At 46.1% G+C, this 24,594-nt stretch overlaps 1 protein-coding gene across 1 annotated transcript in view; it reads left to right on the forward strand.

Annotated features, from left to right (window-relative positions):
* nrxn3a (neurexin 3a) overlaps positions 1-24,594 on the forward strand; it is a 1,735,226-nt gene that overhangs the window by 1,676,774 nt on the left and 33,858 nt on the right. Inside the window, exon 20 of the mRNA XM_041214454.1 lies at positions 4,754-4,832. Within this exon, the coding sequence (XP_041070388.1) occupies positions 4,754-4,832 (79 nt within the window). The remainder of the gene's footprint in view (positions 1-4,753; positions 4,833-24,594) is intronic.

A 24,594-nucleotide genomic window follows, 5' to 3' on the forward strand; every position in this document is an offset into this window, starting at 1 on the left:
TAAAGGATATCGGCATGACATTACTAGAAGGGAAGTGTGTCATGTGATCCAGTTTTAGTTTCACTTTTGCCTGGAGCAGACCCCACACAAGGCTCTCATATCATCAAGCTTCATGCCTATGTATAGCTGCTGTCAAGTGCCTAGTCTTAATAAATGAACACACAACATGTTTACCCAATCCCTTATGAACGCTTCTTGCCTTGTGCCTTGTACAGTAATTAAGCCCAAGGTATTGTGTCATTAAAATAACACGACACCAGTGTATCCAGGGCCAGTAGATTAATAGAAAATAATTGTTCACAAAGTTTATATAGTGACAGGCATTTAACTTTCATTTGGAAAGCCGGTAAAACGCAGGATGCTACTGAAACTTTGAGCGGCTCCTTTAGCACAGGATGTCCCCAGCCGGCTCACACACCGGGAACTAAACGTCTTGGTCTGAATGTCTTTTGCAGCCTTTGGACTTCCCAGAGCACTTAATAGCCGTGACTCACTTTATTTTTCTATAGTGTAGTCACGATTTGTATTGTAGGGAACACAGCAGCCAATCGGCATGGAGCAAGCTCCCACAAACTGCGATTTATCGCCACCAGAAAGTCTTTTTTAGGTGTCAGTTAGGGGATAGATATCAGCTAGGACACCAGGGAAAACTGTCTTCTTCCTCCAAATAGTGCTATGAAATATTTTACATCCACCTGAGAGGATAGATAGGCAATGGTTTAACGTCTCATCCAAAAGGCAGCATTTCCAACAGTGCAGACTCCTACAGCAATGCACTGCAGTGTCAGATTTTGATTGTGTGCTCAAGTCTCTGGAGTGGGCCTTGAACACCCAACCTTTTGACACAGAAGGCCCTGAACGATAAAGGTGTGCGCTACCATACGTGTCAGCAGCTCTCTGTCCCACTTGTTCAAGTAACAGCCTCCCCACCGTGAGCCTGGATGGGCTATTCAACTGTCCCAGAATCACAGATGACTCCAGTGCTGCTCTTGTCTGGTGTCCGCATACCATTCAGCAGGGACTGAATAACATCCACAGGAAGGAGTGGCAGGCGGGAAGGATTTTTCAGGGTGACCAACTGTCCTGTATTTTAGGGAATGTTCCTTATTTTGACTGTTTGTCCCATGTCCCTTAAGGGATGCCTTTTGTCCCACATTTCTGGACAGCCTGTGGGAGACTGGGCCTTCAGAGTCTCAACTGAGGAATTTGAGCAGGACTGCAAGTCTATGGGTCATCTAGCAGAGAGGTAATAATTTTGGACTCCACATAAGTTGTAAGTTTTGGTTGCTTTAATCAGACTATCCCCAGCCCCATTCTTAAGATGACCAGAACCACTCCACCCCCTATTCCACCCTCGCGCCCTCTTGCTCATTCGCAAACCCCTCGCTCTCAAGGTGACCCCCTTCCCCGCTCAACGGGTCACCAGCGCTCCACTTCTCTCAGTTCCTTAGGTTTCTCTTATTTTGTCTCATAAGGATTGGTCACCCTAGGGTTTGTATCTATTTGAATTTGGACAACTGAGGGGAGGGAGCAACCAAATGGAGGGAGGGTTTGTCGTAATGCAGAGAATCTCAGGTGTGGGAAAGTCAGCAAGCTCATTGTGGAGTTCTTGGGAATTCAGTAAGAATTCAGCAAGAAGCATTCAGAATCAGAACTGCATGTCCTGTTAAAACAGTGTGTTCTTCTTTTCTCAGTCCAGACTTCCACTGCTGGCATATGTGTTTGGTAGCCTTGAGTGGACAAAATGCACAATGCAGTTTTCAGTACGCTACACCCATGCTGTCATATCCAGGGTTACATCTGCGGAAACCTCACTGGTTTCCTCTGCCCCTGGCCCAAGGACACTGGGGCCCATTGGAGCCATTCTATAGCCATCCGAACCAATATCATGAGAGTCACGGCCAATCAGGGATTATACTTGGGTCCTTCCTGTTCCATATAACTGCATTCCACACTGTTAATAACTGAAACAACAGAAGAACAGCCACAGGTGATGGATGAGGGGTGAGGGGTAGTACCGTCCTGATAGTTCTGTTTAAGGTTTGTGTTTTAAGTTTTGAACCTCTGGTCATTAGTCAGCCATGACTCAGTGGGTAGCTTCATACTTCTGAGTCAGAAGATTAGGCGTTCAAAGTCCCATTCCAAAGACTTGAGCCCATAAGCTAGGCTGACACTACCGGTGCCAGTACTAAGGGAGTGCTGCGCTGTTGAAGGTGCTGTCTTTCAGGTGGGATATTAAACCGAGGTCATGTCCGCTCTCTCTGGCGGGTGTATAAGATCCCACAGCCACTATTCAAAGAAGAGCAGGGGAGCCCTGACCGATATATTTTCTTCAAGCGGCAACCCTAAGAGGAGATGTTCTGGTCATTATCACACTGCTGATGTGAAACCTTGCTGTGTGCAAATTGGCTTCCATGTTTCTGACATTTCAATAGGAAATGTTTCATCCCATTAATCTGGGCTTGATTTGCAGCTGGAATGAAAGGATGTCCCAAAGCAGATTACAGCCAATTAATGACTTTTTTAGTCACTGCTGTAATGTAGGAAGTGCGACAGCGAATCTGCGCACAGCAAGCTCCCATAAACAGCGATGTCTTAATGAGAAGATTATCTGTTTCTGTGATGTCGATTGAGAGATCAATATTAGCCAAGACACCGGAGGAGAGCTCCCTGGCTTTCCACTGAACTCATGGCAATGGGATATTCTGAGAGGGCAGAGGGGCATCTGAAAGATGGCCCAGCACTCCCTCAGCACTACAGCGGGTGGTCAGCCTTGATTTTTGTGCTGCAGTCCCTGGAGTGGGACTTGAACCCACAACCTTCTGACTCAGATGCCGAGAGCCGCAACTGATAATAAGCCAACAACAAAACAGAACCAAGGGCTGAAGAAAGAATGATCAGAGATAGGATTGTAGAATGATGGAATCCTGGAATATAATAGCACAGGAGGCCGTTCAGCCCATTGTTCCACGTCAGCTCTTTCTAAGATCAATCCAGCTCACCCCTCTTCCCCATCCTTTCCCCATGAGCCAACAATTTTTTCTCCTTCAAGTATGTATTCAATTCCCTTTGGACACCAACTATTAAGCCTTCCTCCACCACCCTATCAGGCAGTGCATTCCAAATCCTAACTCTTCGCTTCATAAAAAAGATTCCTCCATTTGTCGCCTCTGATTCTTTTGCCAGTCATCATAAACCTATGCCCTCTGGTTATCAACAATTCTCTTTTATTCATTAATGGGATGTGGGTGTCAAGGACAAGGCCAGCATTTAATTCCCATCCCTAATTGCCCTTGAGAAGGTGGTGGTGAGCCGCCTTCTTAAACTGCTGCAGTCCATGTGGCATAGGTACACCCTGGGTGCTGTTAGGAAGGGGGTTCCAGGATTTTGACTCAGCGACAGTGAAGGAACAGTGATATAGTTCCAAATCAGGTTGGTGAGTGGCTTGAAGGGGAAATTCCAGATGGCGGTGTTCCAATGTGTCTGCTGCTCTTGTCCTTCTAGGTGCTAGATGTCGTGGGTTTGGAAGATGCTGTCAAAGGAGCTTTGCTGAGTTGCTGCAATGCATCTTGTAGATGGTACACACTGTGGCCATGATGCACTGATGGTGGAGGGAATGAATGTTTAAGGTGATATATGGGGTGCTGATCAAGTGGCCCACTTTGTTCTGGAAAGTGTTGAATTTAGTGAGTATTGTTGGAGCTGTACTCATCCAGGCAAGCAGAGACTATTCTATTGCACTCCTGACTTGTGCTTTGTAGATGGTGGGGAGCAGGTTTCAGGGAGTCGGGAGGTGAGTTACTCACTACAGAACACTCAGCTTCTGACCTGCTCTTGTAGCCACAGTACTTGTGCAGCTGGTCCAGTTCAGTTTCAACCATTGGAAACAATTGGTTTGTTTTTATTAACTCTATCTAAACCCTTCATGGTTTTAAACACATCTATTAAATCTCTCGTGGCATTCTCTCTGTAAGGAGAATAACCCAACTTCTCCAGTCTGTTAACATAATTATAACCTCTCATCCCTGGAAACTTTCTGGTGAATCTGTTGTGCACTCTTTCCAAAGCCTTCATGTCCTTCCCAAAGTGTGGTGCCCAGAACTGGAGACTGAATTAAGAGGTAGTGGCTGGGTAACTTGGGGTTTTCAAAACACAAAACTATCAGGAGCTCTGGTGTTTGTTCTGGGGCAGTATGAGCCTTCACAAATAGCAGGAAGAGCAAGTAAGAGCAAGTAAGAGGGAATTTCCATTGACATTGTGCATTGCATCCCAGTAGTGCCTCAGAGACAGTGAAGTATTTCTCGGTGTTGTTGCAATAGGGGGAAGGGTGACGTATTTTGAACTTAGTCAAAATTATCCAGAGAAACCGGCCTTCCCTGAGGTGACCACCATTTTGCCTTTGTTAAACAGTCTGTTCTCTCAGGTGAAGGTAGAATATGCCACAGCACTATCTCAAAGAGCAGAGCAGTTTTCCCCAGTATCCTGGCCAATACTTATTTCTCAACCAGCGTCATAAAAACAGATGATCTGATCAGGACCACATTGCTGTTTATGGGAGCTTGCTGTGTACAAATTGGCTGCCACATTTCCCACGTTACAACAGGGACAGAATTTCATTGGCTGTAAGGCACTTTGGGGGTATTGTAAAAGGGTGTTATATAAATTCCAGATTGCTCCTTTTCTGTTTCAAATTGTAGAAAGAATGGCCCGCAGTAATATTTTCTGTGACCTCTTTCCTCTTTTTTTATTACAGGTCACCGATGACCTTATCGTGTCTTCAGCTGAGTGTGCAAGCGATGATGAGGACCTCGATGAATGTGAACCCAGCTCAGGTGGGTTAGGTCAGTCCATTTTCGCTTGCTTTTTCTTCTTTCTTTTGAAAAGATAATTTATTGAAAATAAAAGGATAATTATAATGGAAACAGGTAGAGGAATCCCAGTCTAAGGCATCAGGTCCCATGGAAAAGTGTGGGGAAGGGGAAGTAAGAGGAACTCCAGATGAAAAAGGCAACATGTTCTGAGCAATGAGACAATAAACAAAAACGAGAGAGGAAATAAGTTGTTTGATCAACAGATGACAAATTGGAATTACTGCCCGGAATCCTTCTGGGAACCTCTCCAGAATAAGTGAAATGTTTAAGCAGGGGATAATGAAGATTTCACGTTAATCCTGCTAATTGCTCTCCTGCTCTTCAATGATAGCACACAGACCCATGGGACCTCAAGTGCAGTTAACATGGTATCGTTTTTGCACTAATTTTGCCGCTGCCGGAGCTGAGCCCAGCTACAGATAGCCGAAATTAGTAATAGACGGGGGCCGTGTTAATCTGACCGATGCCCCAAAATGTCTACCGTCAGTCACACGCTCCATTCCCCCTCGTTGCGCTGACTTCCCTCCCCCTTTCTCTTTAGCTTTCACGCTCTAGTTATTTTTTTTTTAATCACTGACGGAAGCATTTTGACTGTCACTGCCAGACAAAGGAGTGATATTGAGCTGATTTATTGCAAATTTTAGCTGGTATTTTTTTTTCTCTCTCTGTCTTAAGGCTTGCCATGGGCTAGACTATTGTAATAGAGAACAGATATCAAAGAATTTCTGTGTATGATTTTTTTTTTAACCTAGAATGATCTTTTCAGGCTTACCTATATATTTAAATATATATATATATGTACACATGTATATATATTTATATATAAACATTAGAGCAGATATATAAAGAGATATTCAGCAAAAGATTTTTATAGCAAAAATATTTTACTGGGCTGGCATTTTCCTTTATTTTTTTGAATTAGTATTAAATAAATATATTTGGTAAAGGTCAATCAAACTCCCCTAAGTCTTAAGATTCCCTAAGTTTTCTACATACTTTAATTTCCTTTTCTGGGGGAAGTATTTTTTTTAAAAGAAATTATTTTTTAAAAGATGACAGATATCAACAGTCCCTCACCATCAAATCATACGTTTACACAGAAATTCACTCCCTCATTCTAACCCCAGCATCAGCAAACTTGAACAGTTGCATGGGATGTTGTTTTCTCTGTTAACGCATGCCTGGTTTTTAGTTCAATTTTATGTTGTTGTCCAACAGCGGTTATAGCTGACATTATTCGCTATCACACTTCATCATGTACCGCATGTAATTTTGGTGGTAGAGAATGAAGAAATCTATCTATATATATATACATATATATATATATATATATAAATATGTGTATATATATATATAGATAAATATATACTCATATAATATATATATTCATATATATTTTGTAAAAGAAAATAAGAATAATTTTGAATTTTTTTGGAGGCACTTTTTTTAACCAAAAATTTAAAAAATGGTGTTCCTTTTCAATTTTTTTTCATGCAAAAGATATATTTTTTTCTTTTTAGAGGCAACAAAATCCTTTCTTGCCATCGACCCTGGCAGGGTGGGTGGTGACTACTGCCCTGGAGCTGCCAAAGAAAGTTGTGTATGAAAGACAAAAACACAAATTAAGTAGAAGGTTGATAAACAATCGCTCTGCTCACTTACTCCCCTCTCCCCACACCTGTACCTCTCCCTCGCTGTCACTGCTCTGTCTACCTTTATCCCTCCAAATATTTTTATTTGTGTTAAATAACAATTTTTACTTTTTTTGAAGAGAATGCAGATGGCATAAAAAGAATTTTATTGTCAGGAAGCATTGTTACTTGCCAAAACAATTACGGACTCATGTTTGATCTCGTGTAACATTCATCCGTGGCATATTGTAGTGGTAGCTCCTTCCTGGAAAAAGAAAAGCACCCTCTTCATGACTCTATTATCAGTGCATGGACTGTGATGGGGCCATTGTTGTGTCTCATAGCAAGCTGTTGGGGTTCAGTCATCCGGCCTGCAGTGTGTGCTGAGAAAACAGTTTTGTTTTATGAGTTGTATTTGGTGTCTGTGTCGGTCACTATCCTGGAGCTGCCGCCTCTCAATCTGCTCCTGTTTTTTTTCCGCCCCCCCCGCCCCTATTGGGAAACTAGTGATGTCCTTGGTTCGTGTCTGTGGTTTTACTGTTTTCGATGTTGTGCTGTCATGTGATTCTGTTCTCTGTTTTTGTAGAGATTTGTTAAAACTTTCCCCTCTTCTTGACCTCCCCCCCCACCCCCACCCACCCGACACCCCTGCCTTTTCCCCTTTCCCAGCTCTTCCTTCAAACGAAAACCAAATTTCCAAAAGAGCAATAGTCAAGCATCGACTATACCTTTGTCCAGTTAATGCAAATGTTATTGGAAAGCACGCACACTGGTTTTGTGATATTTTGCCAAGATCTTAACAATTAGAGAAACCTTTAAATAGCCATGCTACCAGATGCTGTACCGTGATAAAGTAGGAAGTGTAAAGATAACAGAAACCTAAAAGTGGCAGACAGAAACCCAACCTGTACCCTCTCCACTCAATGTACCAACTCTGGGCTTGGTGGAGACGTGTTTATGTGAAGCGGCCTTTTTGTTTCAGCTATATAAGTTCACACTGTGACGTTTTCTATTAGTTACCTCTGCCGTTAAAGGTGGGCGGAGATAATGGTTTCACTTCTGTTTGTTAGTCTGCTAGTGAACAGTATATCTCAAAAGCTTATGGATGGATTTCAATGAAAGTTGGTGCACAGGTAGGGCATGGTCCAAGGAAGAACTGATTCATTTTTGGCAAAGATGTGGATCCAGATCAGGATCCTCCACTTTTTTAACGGATCCATTAACATTGGGAGATAGGGTAAGCATGAAAGCATGTTGTGGATTATTTTATTTAGAATGTTGTTGATTGTTTTAGAATGTTATGGATTACCTCAACTGCTGTGGTGCAGTTTTTCACAGCTGTTAAAATGTGAGCAGAGTTTTCAGAGCAGTTTGTTGGATGTGGATTGGCCTGAATCCTCCAGGGTGAGATGGAAGCATTTAATAAAAATATTTCTTTTTTTCAACTTTGTAGTTACAGACCTTCAGTCAGGCAGATACAGGCCTTGAGGTAGAGCTACACAATTGTAATAATTTTGAGTTAACAAAGCATGGCAGGGGTATGCTTTCTACTGAGCATCCTCTTCACTTGTTAAATATTGCAGTAGGGAGTTTGAAGGGAAGGGGTAGCAGGGGGTTAAGAGTGAAGCAATTAATCACCAATTTGGTTTGAGTCCAACCATGCTGGATGGGAGGAAAGTGTACTTTATGTTGGGCAATTTCAAGTGGCTGTGGGGGCCTCGAGGAGGAGCCTCGTCTGGCAAAAGATAAATAGTAAGACTTGCTTTTCTGTAATGCCTTTCATGAACTCAGGATGTCCCAAAATGCTTTGCGTCCAGCAAAGCACCTTTGACATGCAGACACCATTGTAATGCAGGAGATGGACACCGCTGTTGGGACTGAGGCAAGTTTAGAGGGAGCCTTACCTGGGCCTAACGTATTTTGGTTGGGCCCAATGGCCTATTTCTCTGCTATATATATAGACTATGGGGAGAATTTTCGGCTTGGTGAGCAGGGGTGTAAAATGATGCAGGGTGATGGGCGTGCGTCCCGAAGTCACTGCGCGTCATTTAGACTTTCAGTTCGGCAGACACGCAGCCGACTCGCCCGCTGAGCTGTCAAAGGCCTGTTAAGGCCATTAATTAACTAATTAAGGCTATTGAGAGAGCTGCCTATCCAACCTTCAGGTTGGCTGGGGGTGGTGGGGTGGGGGTTGGGGGGGGGTGGTGGTGGGGGCAGGCGAAGGGCCCAGGCGGCCTTCGCATTTTTCATGGAACCTCATCCACAGGCGGGATGAGGTTTCACGAAGGGTTTACAAATTAAACAAATTTTTTTCATTAAAGTTCATTGACATGTCCCAGCTCATGTGATACTGTCGCATGAGGGAACGTGTCTTAAATTTTTTTTCCTCTTCATTAAAATTTTTAACACTTAAAACTTACCTTCCTGAGGCACCTCTGGGAGTCACGCTGGGCGGGCCTTAATTGACCACCCACGTAAAATGGCGGCCCGGACCCGCCCACGCTTCGCACAACCTGGCCCCCCCCCCCCCCCCCCACCCCCACACCACCCCCCCCCCCCCCCCCCACCTCCCAATGGGGGGAAAATTCTTTCCTATATAATTCAATGTAACCAAGCTGCTCCTGTTCCGGGACCCCTCAGTGCTGAGGGTGGAGGCTCAGTCCTTAACATCCCCTCACGTTGTTCAACACGGGAAAAGGCAGTGAGCGCTCACCGCTCTGAAATATTGGACTGAGTAAGTGGCCTCAGCACAAGACCTGCGGCTCCATTGTGCCAATGTGATCCTGAGTAGAAAATACTAATGGAAGAAAAGCAGTCGCTATCGATCAACAGCCCCTTTCTCTAGAGGCAGCTAAGTACATGAGGGAGAAAGGAATCGGAGGGTATGTTACATAGAAACAGGCCATTCAGCCCATCAAGCTTACACCAGCGTTAATGCTCCACACAAGCCTCCTCCCATCCTTCTTCATCTCATCCAATCAAAGTATCATTCTATTCCTTTCTCCGTCATCTGTTTAGTGGGTTGATGCAGAAGATGTGGGCAGGGTTCTCAATGAGTACTTTGTCTCTGTCTTCACTAAGGAGAGGGATAATGCAGACATTCTAGTTAAAGAGGAGGAGTGTGAAACATTCTATACAGTGAGCATAATGAAAGAGGAAGTACTGGAGAGACTGACATCCTTGAAGATGGATAAGTCACCAGGGCCAGATGGATTGTAGCCCAGGCTGTCGAAGGAAGCCAGGGAGGAAATAGTAGATGATCTGAGGATCATTTTACAATCCTCACTAGGTCCCAGAAGATTGGAGGTCTGCGAACGTTGTACCATCATTTAAGAAGGGCTTCAGAAAATTAGAGGCTGATTAGTCTGACTTTGGTGGTGGGCAAATTATTGAAGACAATTCTGAGAGACAGGATAAACCACTGCTTAGACAGGTACAGATTGATCAGGGATAACCAGCATGGTTTTGTTAGGGGAAGATCATGTCTTACTAACTTAATAGGATTTTCTGAGGAAGTAACAAGGAGGATTGATGAGGGTAGTGCAGTGGATGTTGTCTACATGGATTTCAGTAAGGCATTTGACAAGGTCTCACGTGGCAGGAGATCTAATGGGATACAGGGGAAGGCGGCATGTTGGATCCAAAATTGGCTCAGTGACAGGAAACGAAGGGTAATGGTCAATGGATGGTTTTGCAAATGGAAAATGGTTTCCAGTGGTGTTCCACAGGGCTCAGTGTTGGGGCCCTTGATGTTTGTTGTATGTATTCACAATTTAGACTTAAATGTGAGAAACATCATTGGGAAATTTGTAGATGACACAAAAGTTAGCCATGTGGTTGGTAGTGAAGAGGATAGCTATCGACTCCAGAAAGATATCAATGGTTTGGTTGAGTGGGCAGAGAAGTGGCAAATGGAATTCAATCCGGAAAAGTACGAGGTAACGAATTTGAGGAGGGCAAACAAAGCAAGGGAATATTCAATAAACAGGAAGTTATTGAGAGGGGTTGAGGAAGTGAGAGACCTTGGAGTGCATGTCCGCAGGTCCTTAAAGGTAGCAGGACAGGTGGACAAAGTGGTCAAGAAAGCATGTAGAATGCTTTCCTTTATTGAGCGTGGTATTGAATACAAAAGCAGGATGTAATGATGGAACTGTATAAAATGCTAGTTAGACCACAGATGGAATTTTGTGTACAGTTCTTAACACCACATTTCAGGAAGGACATAATTGCTCTGAAGAGAATACAGAGGAGAGTTACAAGCATGTTGCCAGGGCTTGAAATTCGTAGCTATGAAGAGAGATTGGATAGGCTAGGGTTATTTTCCTTAGAACAGAGAAGGCTGAGGGGTGACCTAATTGAGGTGTACAAGGTTATGATGGGCCTAGATAGGGTAGACAGGAAAAACCTGTTTCTCCTAGCCAAGGGGTCAATTACCAGGGACCATCGATTTAAGGTGATTGGTAGAAGGATTAGCGAAGACACGAGGAAAAACTTTTTCACCCAGAGGGTGGTGGGCATCAGGAATTTGCTGCCTAAATTGGTGGTTGAGGCTGAAATGCTCAACTCATTTAAAAGGTACCTGGATCTGCATCTGAATTGCTGTAACCTGCAAGGTTATGGACCAGGTGCTGGAAAATGGGATTAAAAATGAGCGGCTAGTTTATTTTTTTTCTCTTTTTTTGGCCAGTGCAGACATGATGGGCTGAATAGCCTCTTTCTACACTGTAACTTTTCTATGGTTCTCTGGTTCCCCTGATATGTTGGTCGTCTCAACCAATACCTTGTGTAGTGAGTTCCACATTCCAACTACTCTCGTAGTAAGTTAGTTTCTCTTGAATTCCCTGTTGTGATTTATTAGTGACTATCTTGTATTCATGATCCTTAGTCCTGGCCTTCACAAGTGGAAATATCCTCTCTTTTCCTACTGTGGTGGGATGAGATGAAGAGGGGTGGGGATGTTCATTCATTCTGAAGCCAGTTGGTGAAATAGGAAACCAGATATCAACCCTTTTACTTAATGCTAGATTTATTTACCGAACAAAGCATTACATATGTCTGCCTCCTCCCCATCCAGCACCCAGTGTCCCAGAAGACTCTCTTTATACTCTTGAGTGCAATCAAATGAACAAATTAATTAATTAACAACCCATTGAAAGAGAGCACCGTAACTAAAACAGAAGCTGCAGTGAAAACTTGTTAAATTAAAATAACGTTTCCAGGGCTGATGGTGCACACTAGCCCCTGTGGTGCCCGCCAGTAATGGAAGGCCTCGAGCATACTGGCAGGCGCCATGTTCTCCCTTTCCAAAGACACCTGAGTGAGGACATAACCACGGAAGAGGGTACACTGCCTGTACCTATAATGGCCAGGCCTAGGAGCAGACTAACAAGGAGATCCTCTGCCCTGCAAGCCTCTCCCCCACCATCCCCCCTCCCCCCCACCACCCCCACCTCCCCCCACCATCCCCCCTCATCCCCCCCCACCATCCCCCCCTCCTTCCACCCACCATCCCACCATCCCCCCTCCCCCCACTCACCCCCACCATCAGCCCCCCTCCCCCCCACCATCAGCCCCCCTCCCCCCCACCATCAGCCCCCCTCCCCCTGACCATCCCCCCTCCTCCCCCCACCACCCCACCTCCTCCCCACCATCCCTCCCCCCTCCCCACCATCCCCCCTCCTCCCCCCACCATCCCCCCCATCCCCCCACCATCCCCCCTCCCCCCCACCATCCCCCCTCACCCCCCCCCACCATCCCCCCCTCCTTCCACCCACCATCCCCCCTCCTCCCCCCCACCATCCCCCCCACCATCCCCCCTCCTCCCCCCACCACCCCACCTCCTCCCCACCATCCCTCCCCCCTCCCCACCATCCCTCCCCCCCCACCATCCCCCCTCACCCCCCCCCCCACCATCCCCCCCTCCTTCCACCCGCCATCCCCCCTCCTCCCCCCCACCATCCCCCCCACCATCCCCCCTCACCCCCCCCCCCCACCATCCCCCCCTCCTTCCACCCGCCATCCCCCCTCCTCCCCCCCACCATCCCCCCCACCATCCCCACTCACCCCCACCATCAGCCCCCCTCCCCCCCTCCATCAGCCCCCCTCCCCCCGACCATCAGCCCCCCTCCCCCCGACCATCAGCCCCCCTCCCCCCCACCATCAGCCCCCCTCCCCCTGACCATCCCCCCTCCTCCCCCCACCATCCCTCCCCCCCCCACCATCCCCCCTCCTCCCCCCACCATCCCCCCCATCCCCCCACCATCCCCCCTTCCCCCCACACACCCCCACCATCAGCCCCGCTCCCCCCCAGCATCAGCCCCCCTCCCCCCACCATCAGCCCCCCTCCCCCCCCGACCATCCCCCCTCCTCCCCCCCACCACCCCCCCTTCCCTCCCACCTGCCACTCATCTGCTCTAACGGGCAAAGGAGCGTGAGGCTAAAGTGCAAGCAAAACATGAGTAGGTAGTGAAACAAAGGCTGCAACCTCACACACGCTGTGTATGTACGTGGAACACAGATTCCTCAAGGCTGGAAAAACTCCAGGCAGCCTGGGGGGCGGAGTCCATGAGCCTCCTTAACCTTCTATAGCACAGGACTGCCGCATGCAACGCTCTCCATGCCAAATCCTGGATGAAAGAGGGGAGGAATCCCACATAGACAGCCTCCCACCGGGACACATCCCTCTTTATTCTCTTTCGAGTAAAAATCAAAAAAGACATAAACTAATAAACAAGCTAACAAATGAACAAGTCCCCTTAAAGGGCACTGTAACAAAAAAACCAAATCGTTAATGGAAACTTAACTAATTTGAATTGAAATAATACTTCAGGGGGGGAGATGATACACTCCAGCCCCTGCGGTGCCCACTGGTCTCGGAAGGCTTCAAGCGTACCAACGAACACAGCGTGCTCCCTCTCCAAGGGCAGCTGGGCACGGACGCAACCACGCTAGAGATGCAGACAGTTGGTTCGAACCAGTCACCCATTGCCTGGACCTCTGATGGTCACCTTGGCCACCCCAATAGGCCATTGAGGAGGTCCTCTGACCTGCCTGCCTCTTCTCTGTATCAGGTGGCCAAAGGTCGGGAGCGTGGAGTTGAAACGCCAACAAAAATTGAGGAGCAGCCGCTTCCAATAATGGCAAAAAAGGGGCCGCAACCTCACGCAACCTTTTCACACATGAAACACAGACTCCTCAAGGCTGCGCAGCCTGGGAGAAGTTTCTCTCTATACGCTTTCGAATAAACGAGGATCAACTGAGCCAATTAACTAATTAACAAGGGGCACTGTAACAAAAATCAAAAGCTTTAACAGAAAGTTATCAAATTAAAGTAATGTTCTTGGGGTTGATGGTGCACTCCAGGCCGTACGTTGCTGACCAATCGTGGGGGGGGCCCTCAAGCCTATCGGCAGACGCCGCATGCTCCCTCTCCAGGCACAGACGTAACCATGGAAGAGAGGCAGGCAATCTGATCGAATGACCCTCTCAACCTCCCACTGTCTGGACCTCTTGATGGCCACCTTGGAGCAGGCCAACGAGGAGGTGCTCCTCCTTCCTCGTCCCCCTTCCCCACTGGGTGACCAAAGATCAGGAGTGTGGGGCTGAATTGCAACCAGAATTTGAGGAGCAGCCCCCTTCAGGTAATCAAAAAGGGGCTGCGACCTCTGGCAATCTACACCGACATGGAACATGGACTCCAGAAAGCTGCAGAAAATACAGGTAGCATGGGAGAAGTCTCTCTTTATATGTGCTCAAGATACTTAACCAATCGCTGCCCTCCACCTGTATATACTCAACCTTAATCATACAACTAACATACCATGAACAGGAAGGAGGCTCGGGATAAACACCAGCATCGACTAATTGCGCGGAACATCTGGCTTTGCGTGCTGTACATTCTGTGCAACACGTCTCCTTCAGCCACCCCAATATGTTACACTTTCACAGGGCACAGCGAGAATGAATTGGGTCACTGAATGTTGCTGGTTAGGTGGTGTATTGCTGTGCACTATATCAGCATCAGTTTGGATGCAAGTGCTGTGCAGTTAACTAGTGCTAGAGAATTAAATGCCAGCCTGCACCGCATTTTACTTGAAAAGAATCTTCTATTATTAACGCACTTTGTCTTTATTTGTTAAATTTATAACCCGTTCTCCCCAGGAGAAAAAAAAAATGGCTGGCAGCAACTCTTTGTGTAAGCCACCCTCACAGTAATTGGTTGATTGATGTACCCTTTCCTTTTGTCGCTAAAACTCCTGCTGCTCTCGATTCCAGTGGTGCTCTCACTTAGGTTTCTTTTAATTTGATTTAAAAAAACATAATCCATTCCCCTTCTCTAAACTTAATGTACACTTCCTGCAATTTGATTATCATAGACAGATTGTACATAGGTCAAAAGTTAGTCCCTAAAGTGCCAGTGCATTTACTGGAACAAACACAAGGTAAACAAGTTTTTTTTTACCTTCAGGAAGGCTCCAAAATCAACATTAATTCCACAATAAATGTCATAAAATGAGAGCTTTGTTATGCCCTGCTCCCATTGGATAATGTTATCAAGCGGGCTGAGTGATGGGAATGGGTGAATACTCTGGAGTTCTGCTTGCTAACCTTTGGGGATCAGTAACGGAGATTTCGCTCAGAAGATTGAATGGACGGGGCACAGGTCACAGTGGGATCGAGGCAGTTCAGAGAAGGTTCCCTCAGCTGATTCCTGGGGTGAAGGGGTTCGCCGTGTGAGGAAAGGCTGAGCCAGGTTGGGCCTGTACTCATTGGAGTTTAGAAGAATGAGAGGTGATCTTATTGAAACATATAAGATCCTGAGGGGGCTTGACAGGGTAGATGCTGAGGGTGGTCGCCTTGTGGGGGAATCCAGAACGAGCAGACAGTTTCAGAATAAGGTGTCTCCCATTTAAGATGGAGTTAAGGGGATTTCCTCTTTCAGAGTGTCATTAACCTTAAGAATTCACTTCCACAGGGAGCAATGGAGGCTGGGTCATTGAATATACTGAAGGCTGAGTTAGACAGATTTTTAATTTACAAGGGAGTCAAGAGCTGTGGTGGGGGAGCGAGGGGGTGGTGGGCAAATAGGCAGAAATGCTGAATTGAGGCCGCAATCATCATCATATTATTATCATCAGCAATGATCTTATTGAATAGTGGAGGAGGCTAGAGGGGCTAAATAGACTACTCCTGCTCCTATTTCTTATGATCTTATACAGGAGCAGCCTTAATGGGTTGAATGACCTTTTCTGCTGTCTTCATCCTGATTGGATGTCATGCATCAGGAACTGTTGGGTCAACAGACAAAAAAGCAAGAGTAATCTTGCATCTACCTATTGCCTTTCATGGTCTCAGGACTTTGCATAGCACTTTACAACCAATGAAGTCCTTTTGAAGTGTAGGCAAGTGACAGCCAATTTTTGTGTAGAGCAAGCTCCCACAAACAGCAGTGTGATAATGACCAGACAACCTGTTTTGGTTATGTTGAGTGAAGGACAAATATTGGTCAAGACACAAGGGATAACTTCCCTGCTCTTCCTCCAATCATGTCAAGGGTTCTTTCTGTCTACCTTAGAGGGCAGACAATGCTTCAAATCAATTGCTCATCTGACTAGATCTAACAATGTAGCACTCCCTCAGTACCACCTCTCCTTGCTTCCGACCCCCTGGATACCTCTCCCCCTGACCTCCACCCCACAAAACCGCCCAGCTCCCCGCCCACCGTACCTTGCTTAACTGCGGCCTGGGTTACTCCGTGATCGTGGGGTTCTGGTGCCTGTCCTTCCAGCAGTAGCCATGGTCTCCCCTGTGGCGCCAGTGAGCACAGCAGCTGCTGGCCTCTGATTGGCCAGCAGCTCTCGGTAAGCAAGACTTCCACCCCTGGGGTCTTGATACCAGGGGAGGGCTTCACACTATTTGTGCTTCAGCAGGCCTCCCCGAAAAGAGAGAGCATGAGTCTCTTGTCGGCTCTTCTACCAGCAGGCGAGACCCCCCAATGCCCCAAGAGGTGTGTAATAGGAGGAAAGTGCCCCTACATTTCAAAAGTCCCTATACAAAAGCAAAGTACTTTGGATGCATGAAATCTGAAATAAAAACAGAAAATGCTGGAAATACTCAGCAGGTCAGGCAGCAACTGTGGAGAGAGAAACAGAGTTAACGTTTCAGCTCTGTGACCTTGCATCGGGGTCTGCCTGAGTATTTCCACCGGTTTCTATTTTATTTCATAACTTTTACATTGTCATGGAGACCAAAATAATTTTAGAACTTGGGAGAGTTTTTAGCGTAAGTTTCAACTGGGCTCTCAAATCAAGGAGTTGGGCCCTCTTCCATTGTAAGAATGTCTTTAATTTCTGCTGCAACATTAAATAGATTAGTTTTATAACTGAGCTTCGGTACCATTAGGGCAGAGTAGCATAGCGGTTATGCCACTGGACTATGCAACCCTCAGGTGTCTGGCTTCATGACATTGGCATGAATGAACCTGATGATTCTTGCAAAAACCCAGCTAGCTCCCTGCTGTCTTTCAGACTGCTAGCCAACCTTACCTGGTCTGGTTGTATCTGACTCCAGTCCCTTGTTGACACTGAGTGTCCTTCAAAGAATCACAAGAAGTTAGTATGCCGGTGCAGCAAGTAATTAGGAAAACAATTGAAATGTTGGCCTAGAGTACAAGGGATTGGAATACAAAATTGGGGAAGTCTTGCTACAGTTGTACAGGGCATTGGTGAGACCACACCTGAAATACTGTCTGCAGTTTTGGTCTCCTTACTTAAGAAGGGATATACCTTTCAGAGAAAGTTCACTCGGCTGATTCCTGGAATTAAGGTGTTGTCTTATGAGGAAAGGTTGAGCAGGTTGGGCCAACACTCATTGGAGTTTAGAAGAATGAGAGGTAATCTTATTGAAAATATAAGATTCTGATGGGGCTTGACAGGGTAGATGCTAAGAGGATGTTTCCCCTCATAGGGGAATCTAGAACTGGGGGCATAGTTTAAAAATAAGGGATCTCCAATCTAATACAGAGGTGAAGAGGAATTTCTGCTTTCAGAGAGTCGTTAGTCTTTAAAATTCTCTTCCCCAGAGAGCATTGGAGGCTGAGTCATTGAATATATTCAAGGCTGAGTTAGACAGATTTCTGATCGACAAGGGAGTCAAGGGGCCAGGCAAGAAAATGGAGCTAAGGCCACAATCAGATCAGCCGTGATCTTGTGGAATGGCAGAGCTGACTTACTGGGCCGAATCGCCTACTCCTGCTCCTATTTCTTATGTTCTAATGATCTTATGAAAGTAACCTACCCAACCACTCGGTTGTCAGGGCAACTAGCCTAGGGACGAGCAATAGTGTCGACCTCGCCCTGAGAATAAATTCGATTTGGAGACAGTTAAACAGTAAGTGACAAATCTCTGAAAGCATCATTCAAGTGCAGCATTGTACTACCTTAGAGGTTTAACAAAAAAAGGATAATGAAGTGAGGTCTTGCTGAGTTTAGGTCAGATCCCATAGGAGTACGACATTAGGCACTGAATCTCAGGATGAATATTTTGACCTTTGAGGGGTAAAGCAGATTCACTGGAATTATACCAGGGCTTAAAGGGTTAAATTAGGAAGACAGGTTGCATAGACCTGTGGTTTGTATTCCCTTGTGTCTAGAAGGTTGAGGGATGATTTAATTGAGGTCTTCAAAGGGATTCAATGGAGCAGAGACAGATAAATTCTGTCCTCTGGTGGAGGAAGCAGAATAAAAGAGAATAAATTTATTTTTTTCAAGGGATGTGGGCTTCTTAGGCAACGTCAGCATTTGTTGCCCATCCCTAATTGCCCTTGAACTAGGCCATTTCAGAGGGCAGCTAAGAGTCAATTGTATTGCTGTGGGTTTGGAGCCACATGTAGGCCAGACCACGTAAGGATGGCAGATTTCCTTCCCGAAAGGATATTAGTGAAGCTGATGGGTTTTTAGGACAATCAATGATGGTTGTCATAGTCACTATTCCTGAGACTGGCTTTCATTTCCAGATTTTATTAATTGAATTTAAGTTCCACCAGCTGTGGTTGGGACTTGAACCTGTGTCCCCAGAGCATTAGTCTGGGGTTGCTAGGTTACTAGATCAGTGACATTACCACCGACTCCCCAAGTAACTTAAGGAGTGAAATCAGGAAGCACTCTCTTGCAGAAATTGTAGTGAAAGTGTGAAACTCTCCCGCAAAAGAAAGCTTTGGACGTGGGGATAAATTGACATTTTCAGGATTAAAATTAAATTTATGATAGATCTTTATTAGGTTACAGTGCCTCAGTTTGATAAAGAGAAGCATAAATTACAAAAGCAAAGGAGTTATGCTAGATCTTTATAAACCACTGGTTTGGCCTCAGCTGGAGTTACTAAAATGGTTCCAGAGGTAAGGGATTTCAGTTATGTGGGAAGGCTGAAGGAGCTGAGGTTGTTCTCCTTAGAGCAGATAAGGTTCAGAGGAGATTTAACTGATGTGGTCAAAATTATAAGGGGCTTTGATAGGGTAAATAAGTAGGAGCTGTTTCCCTTGGCAGAAGGGTCATTCAACCAGAAGACACAGGTTGAAGATAATTGATGAAAGAACCAAAGGGGTAGATGAAGAGAGATGTTTTTAACGTAGTGAATTCTGATCTGAAATGTGCTGCCTGAAAACGTGGTGGAAGCAGATTCAATTACAATTTTCCAAAGAGAATTGGATAAGAGAGGAAAAATAGATGGAAAGGGCAGGGGATTGAGTCTAATTAATAGCCCCTCCAAAGAATGGGCCTAGGTATGATAGGCCAAATGGCCTCCTTATGTGCAGTATGATTCTATGACATGGAACAAAGGTGGATAAATGTAGTTGAAGTACAGATCAGCCATGATCTAATTAAATAATGGAACAGACCCAAAGGGCTGAATGGCCTTGCAGGTGTATCTGTAATCATTTAAATTTAAAGGTATCTTCCTGCTAGCAGCTAAGATAACGTATTTGGCCCCCATCTACCACGTCGGCTAAAATGAACTCTCACAGCCTCTCCAATGCAAACATATGGCTATCGTGTGTAAAGGTTGGCAATTTCCAGTGAGGATCTGGAGAATCCCTGGGTTGTGATTCAGCAGGGTTGTGAGTCCTTGAGTTCCTGGCTCAACAAAGCGCCTGCCTTCACAAGCTTGCCTGAGCCACATTTGAAGTCGTTTGGAAGTGATCGCTTCTCTTTTTCTTGTCAGTTCCTCTCTGTTGTGATCCAATTCCTCCAAAGCTCAGTGTCGGAAGAGGTTTTAGAAGTAAGCTAGCTCAGCGTTTAGAGAGTGCAGCCCAGCCATCATGTTTATTTCCTGCACTCCCCCTCCCAAACTTCAAGTTCAACAAATTGCTTTGGAATCGGCCAACTCCAGGCAGTTGCAGTGATGGTGTTTTAACAACTTGAATGCGCCTTTCGAAAAGAGAAGTTTGGCAATTAAGGCCTTTGTTTCACTAGAACTTCTCTGCATTGGCTTGTACACAAATGGGACATCTTAAATCTCCAGCACGCCTATGCAACATCTGAATGTGAAGAGAGGCTTAATCTATTTCCTCTGAACAGGCCATTGAGTTTGCAAGATCACCAGCTTATTAATAGTGTGCTGACTTAAACTGTGTGTAAGATGCTTTATTGAAGCAATAAGCTTCCGTTTGTCCAGAGCATATGGTGCAGTAAATAACTGCGTCCGTAATTAAAGTAGAACTGTCTTCATGAAGAGAAGGGATGGGCAAACTAGCTGTTGTTCATCACCTCTTAATAAAAGTGCGGCACAGTGATGTGAATTGTACTGAAGTGTTGTTGATCATGAAAGGTTAACCCCGCCCCCTTCACGGTATAGAGAGGGGAAGCTCAGCCCCCTCCTCCATACATAGAACCATTCAAAGATCGATTGTGACAGCAGTGTCCTTTCAAATGCAAAACTCCAACTAAACCAAGTGCGGGTTCTGTTCATCGGCTCTGATGGTCAAACTGATCTTGTCTCATCAATTCTCTGTTGAAGGATTCAGTGGTTGCACGTAGAGGAACCTCTGCTTCGGTTCAGATGTAGAGTTCTCTGTTGTGTTGGATGGCAAGTTTTCCACGTGTTATAAATCTAAGATCTTCACTGATAAATCCAAGAGGTAAACAGGAGAAGCTCCTCTACCCAGGCAGCAGTTAGAATGTGGAACTCACCACCACAAGGCCTCGTTGAAGTGAAAGGTGTTTGAGCTGCATGAGGGAGAAAGGGATAGAACGGTATAACGATCAGGTTGGATGTAATAGGGGTGGGAGGAGGGTCATGTGGAGCATAACCGCCAGCAGGGACCGGTTGCACCAAATGGCCTGTTTCTGTGCTGTAGACTCCGTGTCTACTCTATGTGAGAGGACTTTAGAAATCAGGAATGAAGGTTTCCGCTCAGTTTAATATTGACATGTAGCATCTCCGAAACCCCAGCACTCTGCTCTTCATTCAGGGTGTTCCTGTTCGCTCTCCAATGAAGAGGAAGTCTCTGCATTGCTGTGACGTAGATTCCCCTGTTCGGCAGGAACAATTCCTGTTGTTGACTCGAAAGGCAGTGGTGTTTTGGAAAGTGGCTCAGAACAGGTATTTGAGAAAAGTCACTTTTACAGGGAGCAAATACGAAGGAGGCAGCCAATTGAAAAATAAGAAGTGATGAACAACAACTAATTTGCCCATCCCTTCCCTTCATGAAGACAGTTCTACTTTAATTATGAACACAGTTATTTACTGCACCATATGCTCTAGACAAAGGGAAACTTATTGCTTCAATAAAGCATCTTACACACAGTGTAAATCAGCACACTATTAATAAACTGGTGATCTTGCAAACTCAGCCTACCTCCAAACCGCTAAAACAGTACTGGATCAATTATCTTCCCCCTCCCCTGTTTAAGATGCCACCCTCATGCCAGGTATGGTTCAATGGCTCCACAGGGGAGGTGATAGTGTGTAGTGGTATTGTCCAGAGACCCAGGGTACTGCTCTGGGGGACCTGGGTTCGAATCCTGCCACAGCAGATGGTGGAATTTGAATTCAATAAAAATCCGGAATTTCAAGTCTAATAATGACCATGAAACCATTGCCGATTTTTGGGGGAAAAACCCATCTGGTTCACTATCACTAATGTCCCTTTAGGGAAGGGAAAGCTGGCCTACATGTGACTCCAGACCCACAGCAATGTGGTTGACTCTGAAATGGCCTAGCTATCCACTCAGTTGTATCAAGCCGCTGCAAAGTCAGAAAAAAGGAATGAAACCGAACGGACTACCCGGCATTGACCTAGGCACCGACAACGACAAACTCGACTCTGTCAACCCTGCAATGTCCTCCTCACTAAGATCTGAGGGCTAATGCCAAAATTGGGAGAGCTGTCTCCCAGACTAGTCAAGCAACAGCCTGACATAGTCATACTCACAGAATCATATCATACAGATCATGTCCCACCACCATCCCTGGGTATGTCCTGTCCCACTGGCAGGACAGACGTGGTAGAGGTGGTGGCACAGTGCTATACAGTCAGGAGGGAGTTGCCCTGGGAATCCTCAACATCGACTCTGGACCCCATGAAGTCTCATGGCATCAGGTCAAACATGAGCAAGGAAACCTCCTGCTGATTACCATGTACCGTCCTCCCTCAGCTGATGAATCAGTGCTCCTCCATGTTGAACACCACTTGGAGGAAACACTGAGGATGACAAGGGCACAGAATGTACTCTGGGAGGGGAACTTCAATGTCCACCACCTAGAGTGGCTCGGTAGTACCACTACTGGCTGAGACCTAAAGGACATAGCTGCTAGACTGGGTCTGCTGCAAGTGGTGAGAGAAAAACATACTTGACCTCATCCTCACCAACCTGCCTGCCGCAGATGCATCTGTCCATGACAGTATCAGTAGCAGTGACCGCTGCACAGTCATTGTGGAGACAAAGTCCTGCCTTCACATTGAGGATACCCTCCATCGTGTTGGGTGGCACTACCACCCTGCTAAATGGGATAGATTTTGAACAGATCTGGCAACTCAAAACTGGGCAGCCATGAGGCGCTGTGGTTTGTGGGCCATCAGCAGCAGCAGAATTGTACTCGAACACAATCTGTAACCTCATGCCCCAGCATATCCCCTTCTCTACCATTACCATCAAGCGAGAGGATCAACAACAAAAACAGAAAATGCTAGAAAACTCAGCAGGTCTAGCAGCATCTGTGGAGAGGGAATCAGAGTTAATGTTTCAAGTCCGTATGACCCTTCTTCAGCTCTGCTGAAATTTTCCAGCATTTTCTGTTTTTGTTTCAGATTTCCTGCATCCGCAGTATTTTGCTTTTATCTTAGCCAGAGGATCAACCTGGTTCAATGAAGAGTGCAGGAGGGCATGCCAGGAGCAGCATGAGGCATACCTAAAAATGAGGTGTCAACCTGGTGAAGCTATAAAACAGGACTACTTGCGTGCCAAACAGCATAAGCAGCAAGTGATAGACAGAGCTAAGCGACCCCACATCAACAGATCAGATCTAAGCTCTGCAGTCCTGCCACATCCAGTCATGGACAATTAAACAACTCACTGGAGGAGGAAGCTCCACAAATATCCCCCATCCTCAATGATGGAGGAGCCCAGCACATCAGTGCAAAAGACAAAGCTGAAGCATTTGCTACAATCTTCAGTCACAAGTGCTGAGTGGATGATCCATTTCAGCCTCCTCCGGAGGTCCCCAGCAGATGCCAGTCTTCAGTCAATTTGATTCACTTCACGTGATATCAAGAAATGGCCGAAAGCACTAGATACTGCAAAGGCTATGGGCCCTGACAATATTCCACCAATAGTACTGAAGTCTTGTGCTCCAGAGCTTGCCGGGCCCCTAGCCAAGCTGTTCCAGTACAGCTACAACACTAGCATGTACCCGGCCATGTGAAAAATTGTCCAGGTATGTCCTGTACACAAAAAGCAGGACAAATCCAACCTGGCCAATTACCGCCCCATCAGTCTACTCTCGACCATCGGTAAAGTAATGGAAGGGGTCATCAACAGGGCTATTAAGCAGCACTTGCTTAACAATAACCTGCTTACTGACACCCAGCTTGGGTTCTGCCAGGGCCACTCAGCTCCTCATTACAGCCTTGGTTCAAACATGGACAAAAGAGCTGAACTCCTGAGGTGAGGTGAGAGTGACTGCCCTTGACATCAAGGCAGCATTTGACTGAGTGTGACATCAAGGAGCCCTAGCAAAACTGGAGTCAATGGGAATCAGGGGAAAACTCTCCACTGGTTGGAGTCATTCCTAGCACAAAGGAAGATGCTTGTGGTTGTTGGAGGTCAGTCATCTCAGCTTCAGGACATCACTGCAGGAGTTCCTCAGGTTAGTGTACTTAGCCCAACCATCTTCAGCTGCTTCATCAATGACCTTCCTTCCATCATAAGGTCAGAAGTGGGGATGTTCACTGATGATTGCACAATGTTCAGCACCATTCGCGACTCCTCAAATACTGAAGCAGTCCATGTCCAAATGCAGCAAGACCTGGACAATATCCAGGCTTGGGCTGACAAATGTCAAGTAACCTTCATGTCACACAAGTGTCAGACAATGACCATCCCCAACAAGAGAGAATCTAAACATTGCCCCTTGATGTTCAATGGCATTACCATCACTGAATTCCCCACTATCAACATCCTGGGGGTTGCCATTGCAGAAACTGAACTGGACTAGCCACATAAATACTGTGGCTACAAGAGCAGGTGAGAGGCTAGGAATCATGCAACAAGTAACTGACCTCCTGATTCCCCAAAGTCTGTCCACCATCTACAAGACACAAGTCAGGAGTGTGATGGAATACTCCCCACTTGCCTGGATGAGTGCAGCTCCCATAACGCTCAAGAAGCTGTACACCATCCAGGAGAAAGCAGCCCGCTTGATTAGCACCACATCCACAAGCATTCACTCACTCCACCACTGACGCACAGTAGCAGCAGTGTGTACCATCTACAAGATGCACTGCAGGAATTCACCAAGCCTCCTTTGAGAGCACCTTCCAAATCCACGACCACTACCATCTAGAAGGACAAGGGCAGCAGATGGATGGGAACACC

Source organism: Carcharodon carcharias, chromosome 20 (assembly GCF_017639515.1).
Source record: "Carcharodon carcharias isolate sCarCar2 chromosome 20, sCarCar2.pri, whole genome shotgun sequence".
Taxonomy (NCBI): domain Eukaryota; kingdom Metazoa; phylum Chordata; class Chondrichthyes; order Lamniformes; family Lamnidae; genus Carcharodon; species Carcharodon carcharias.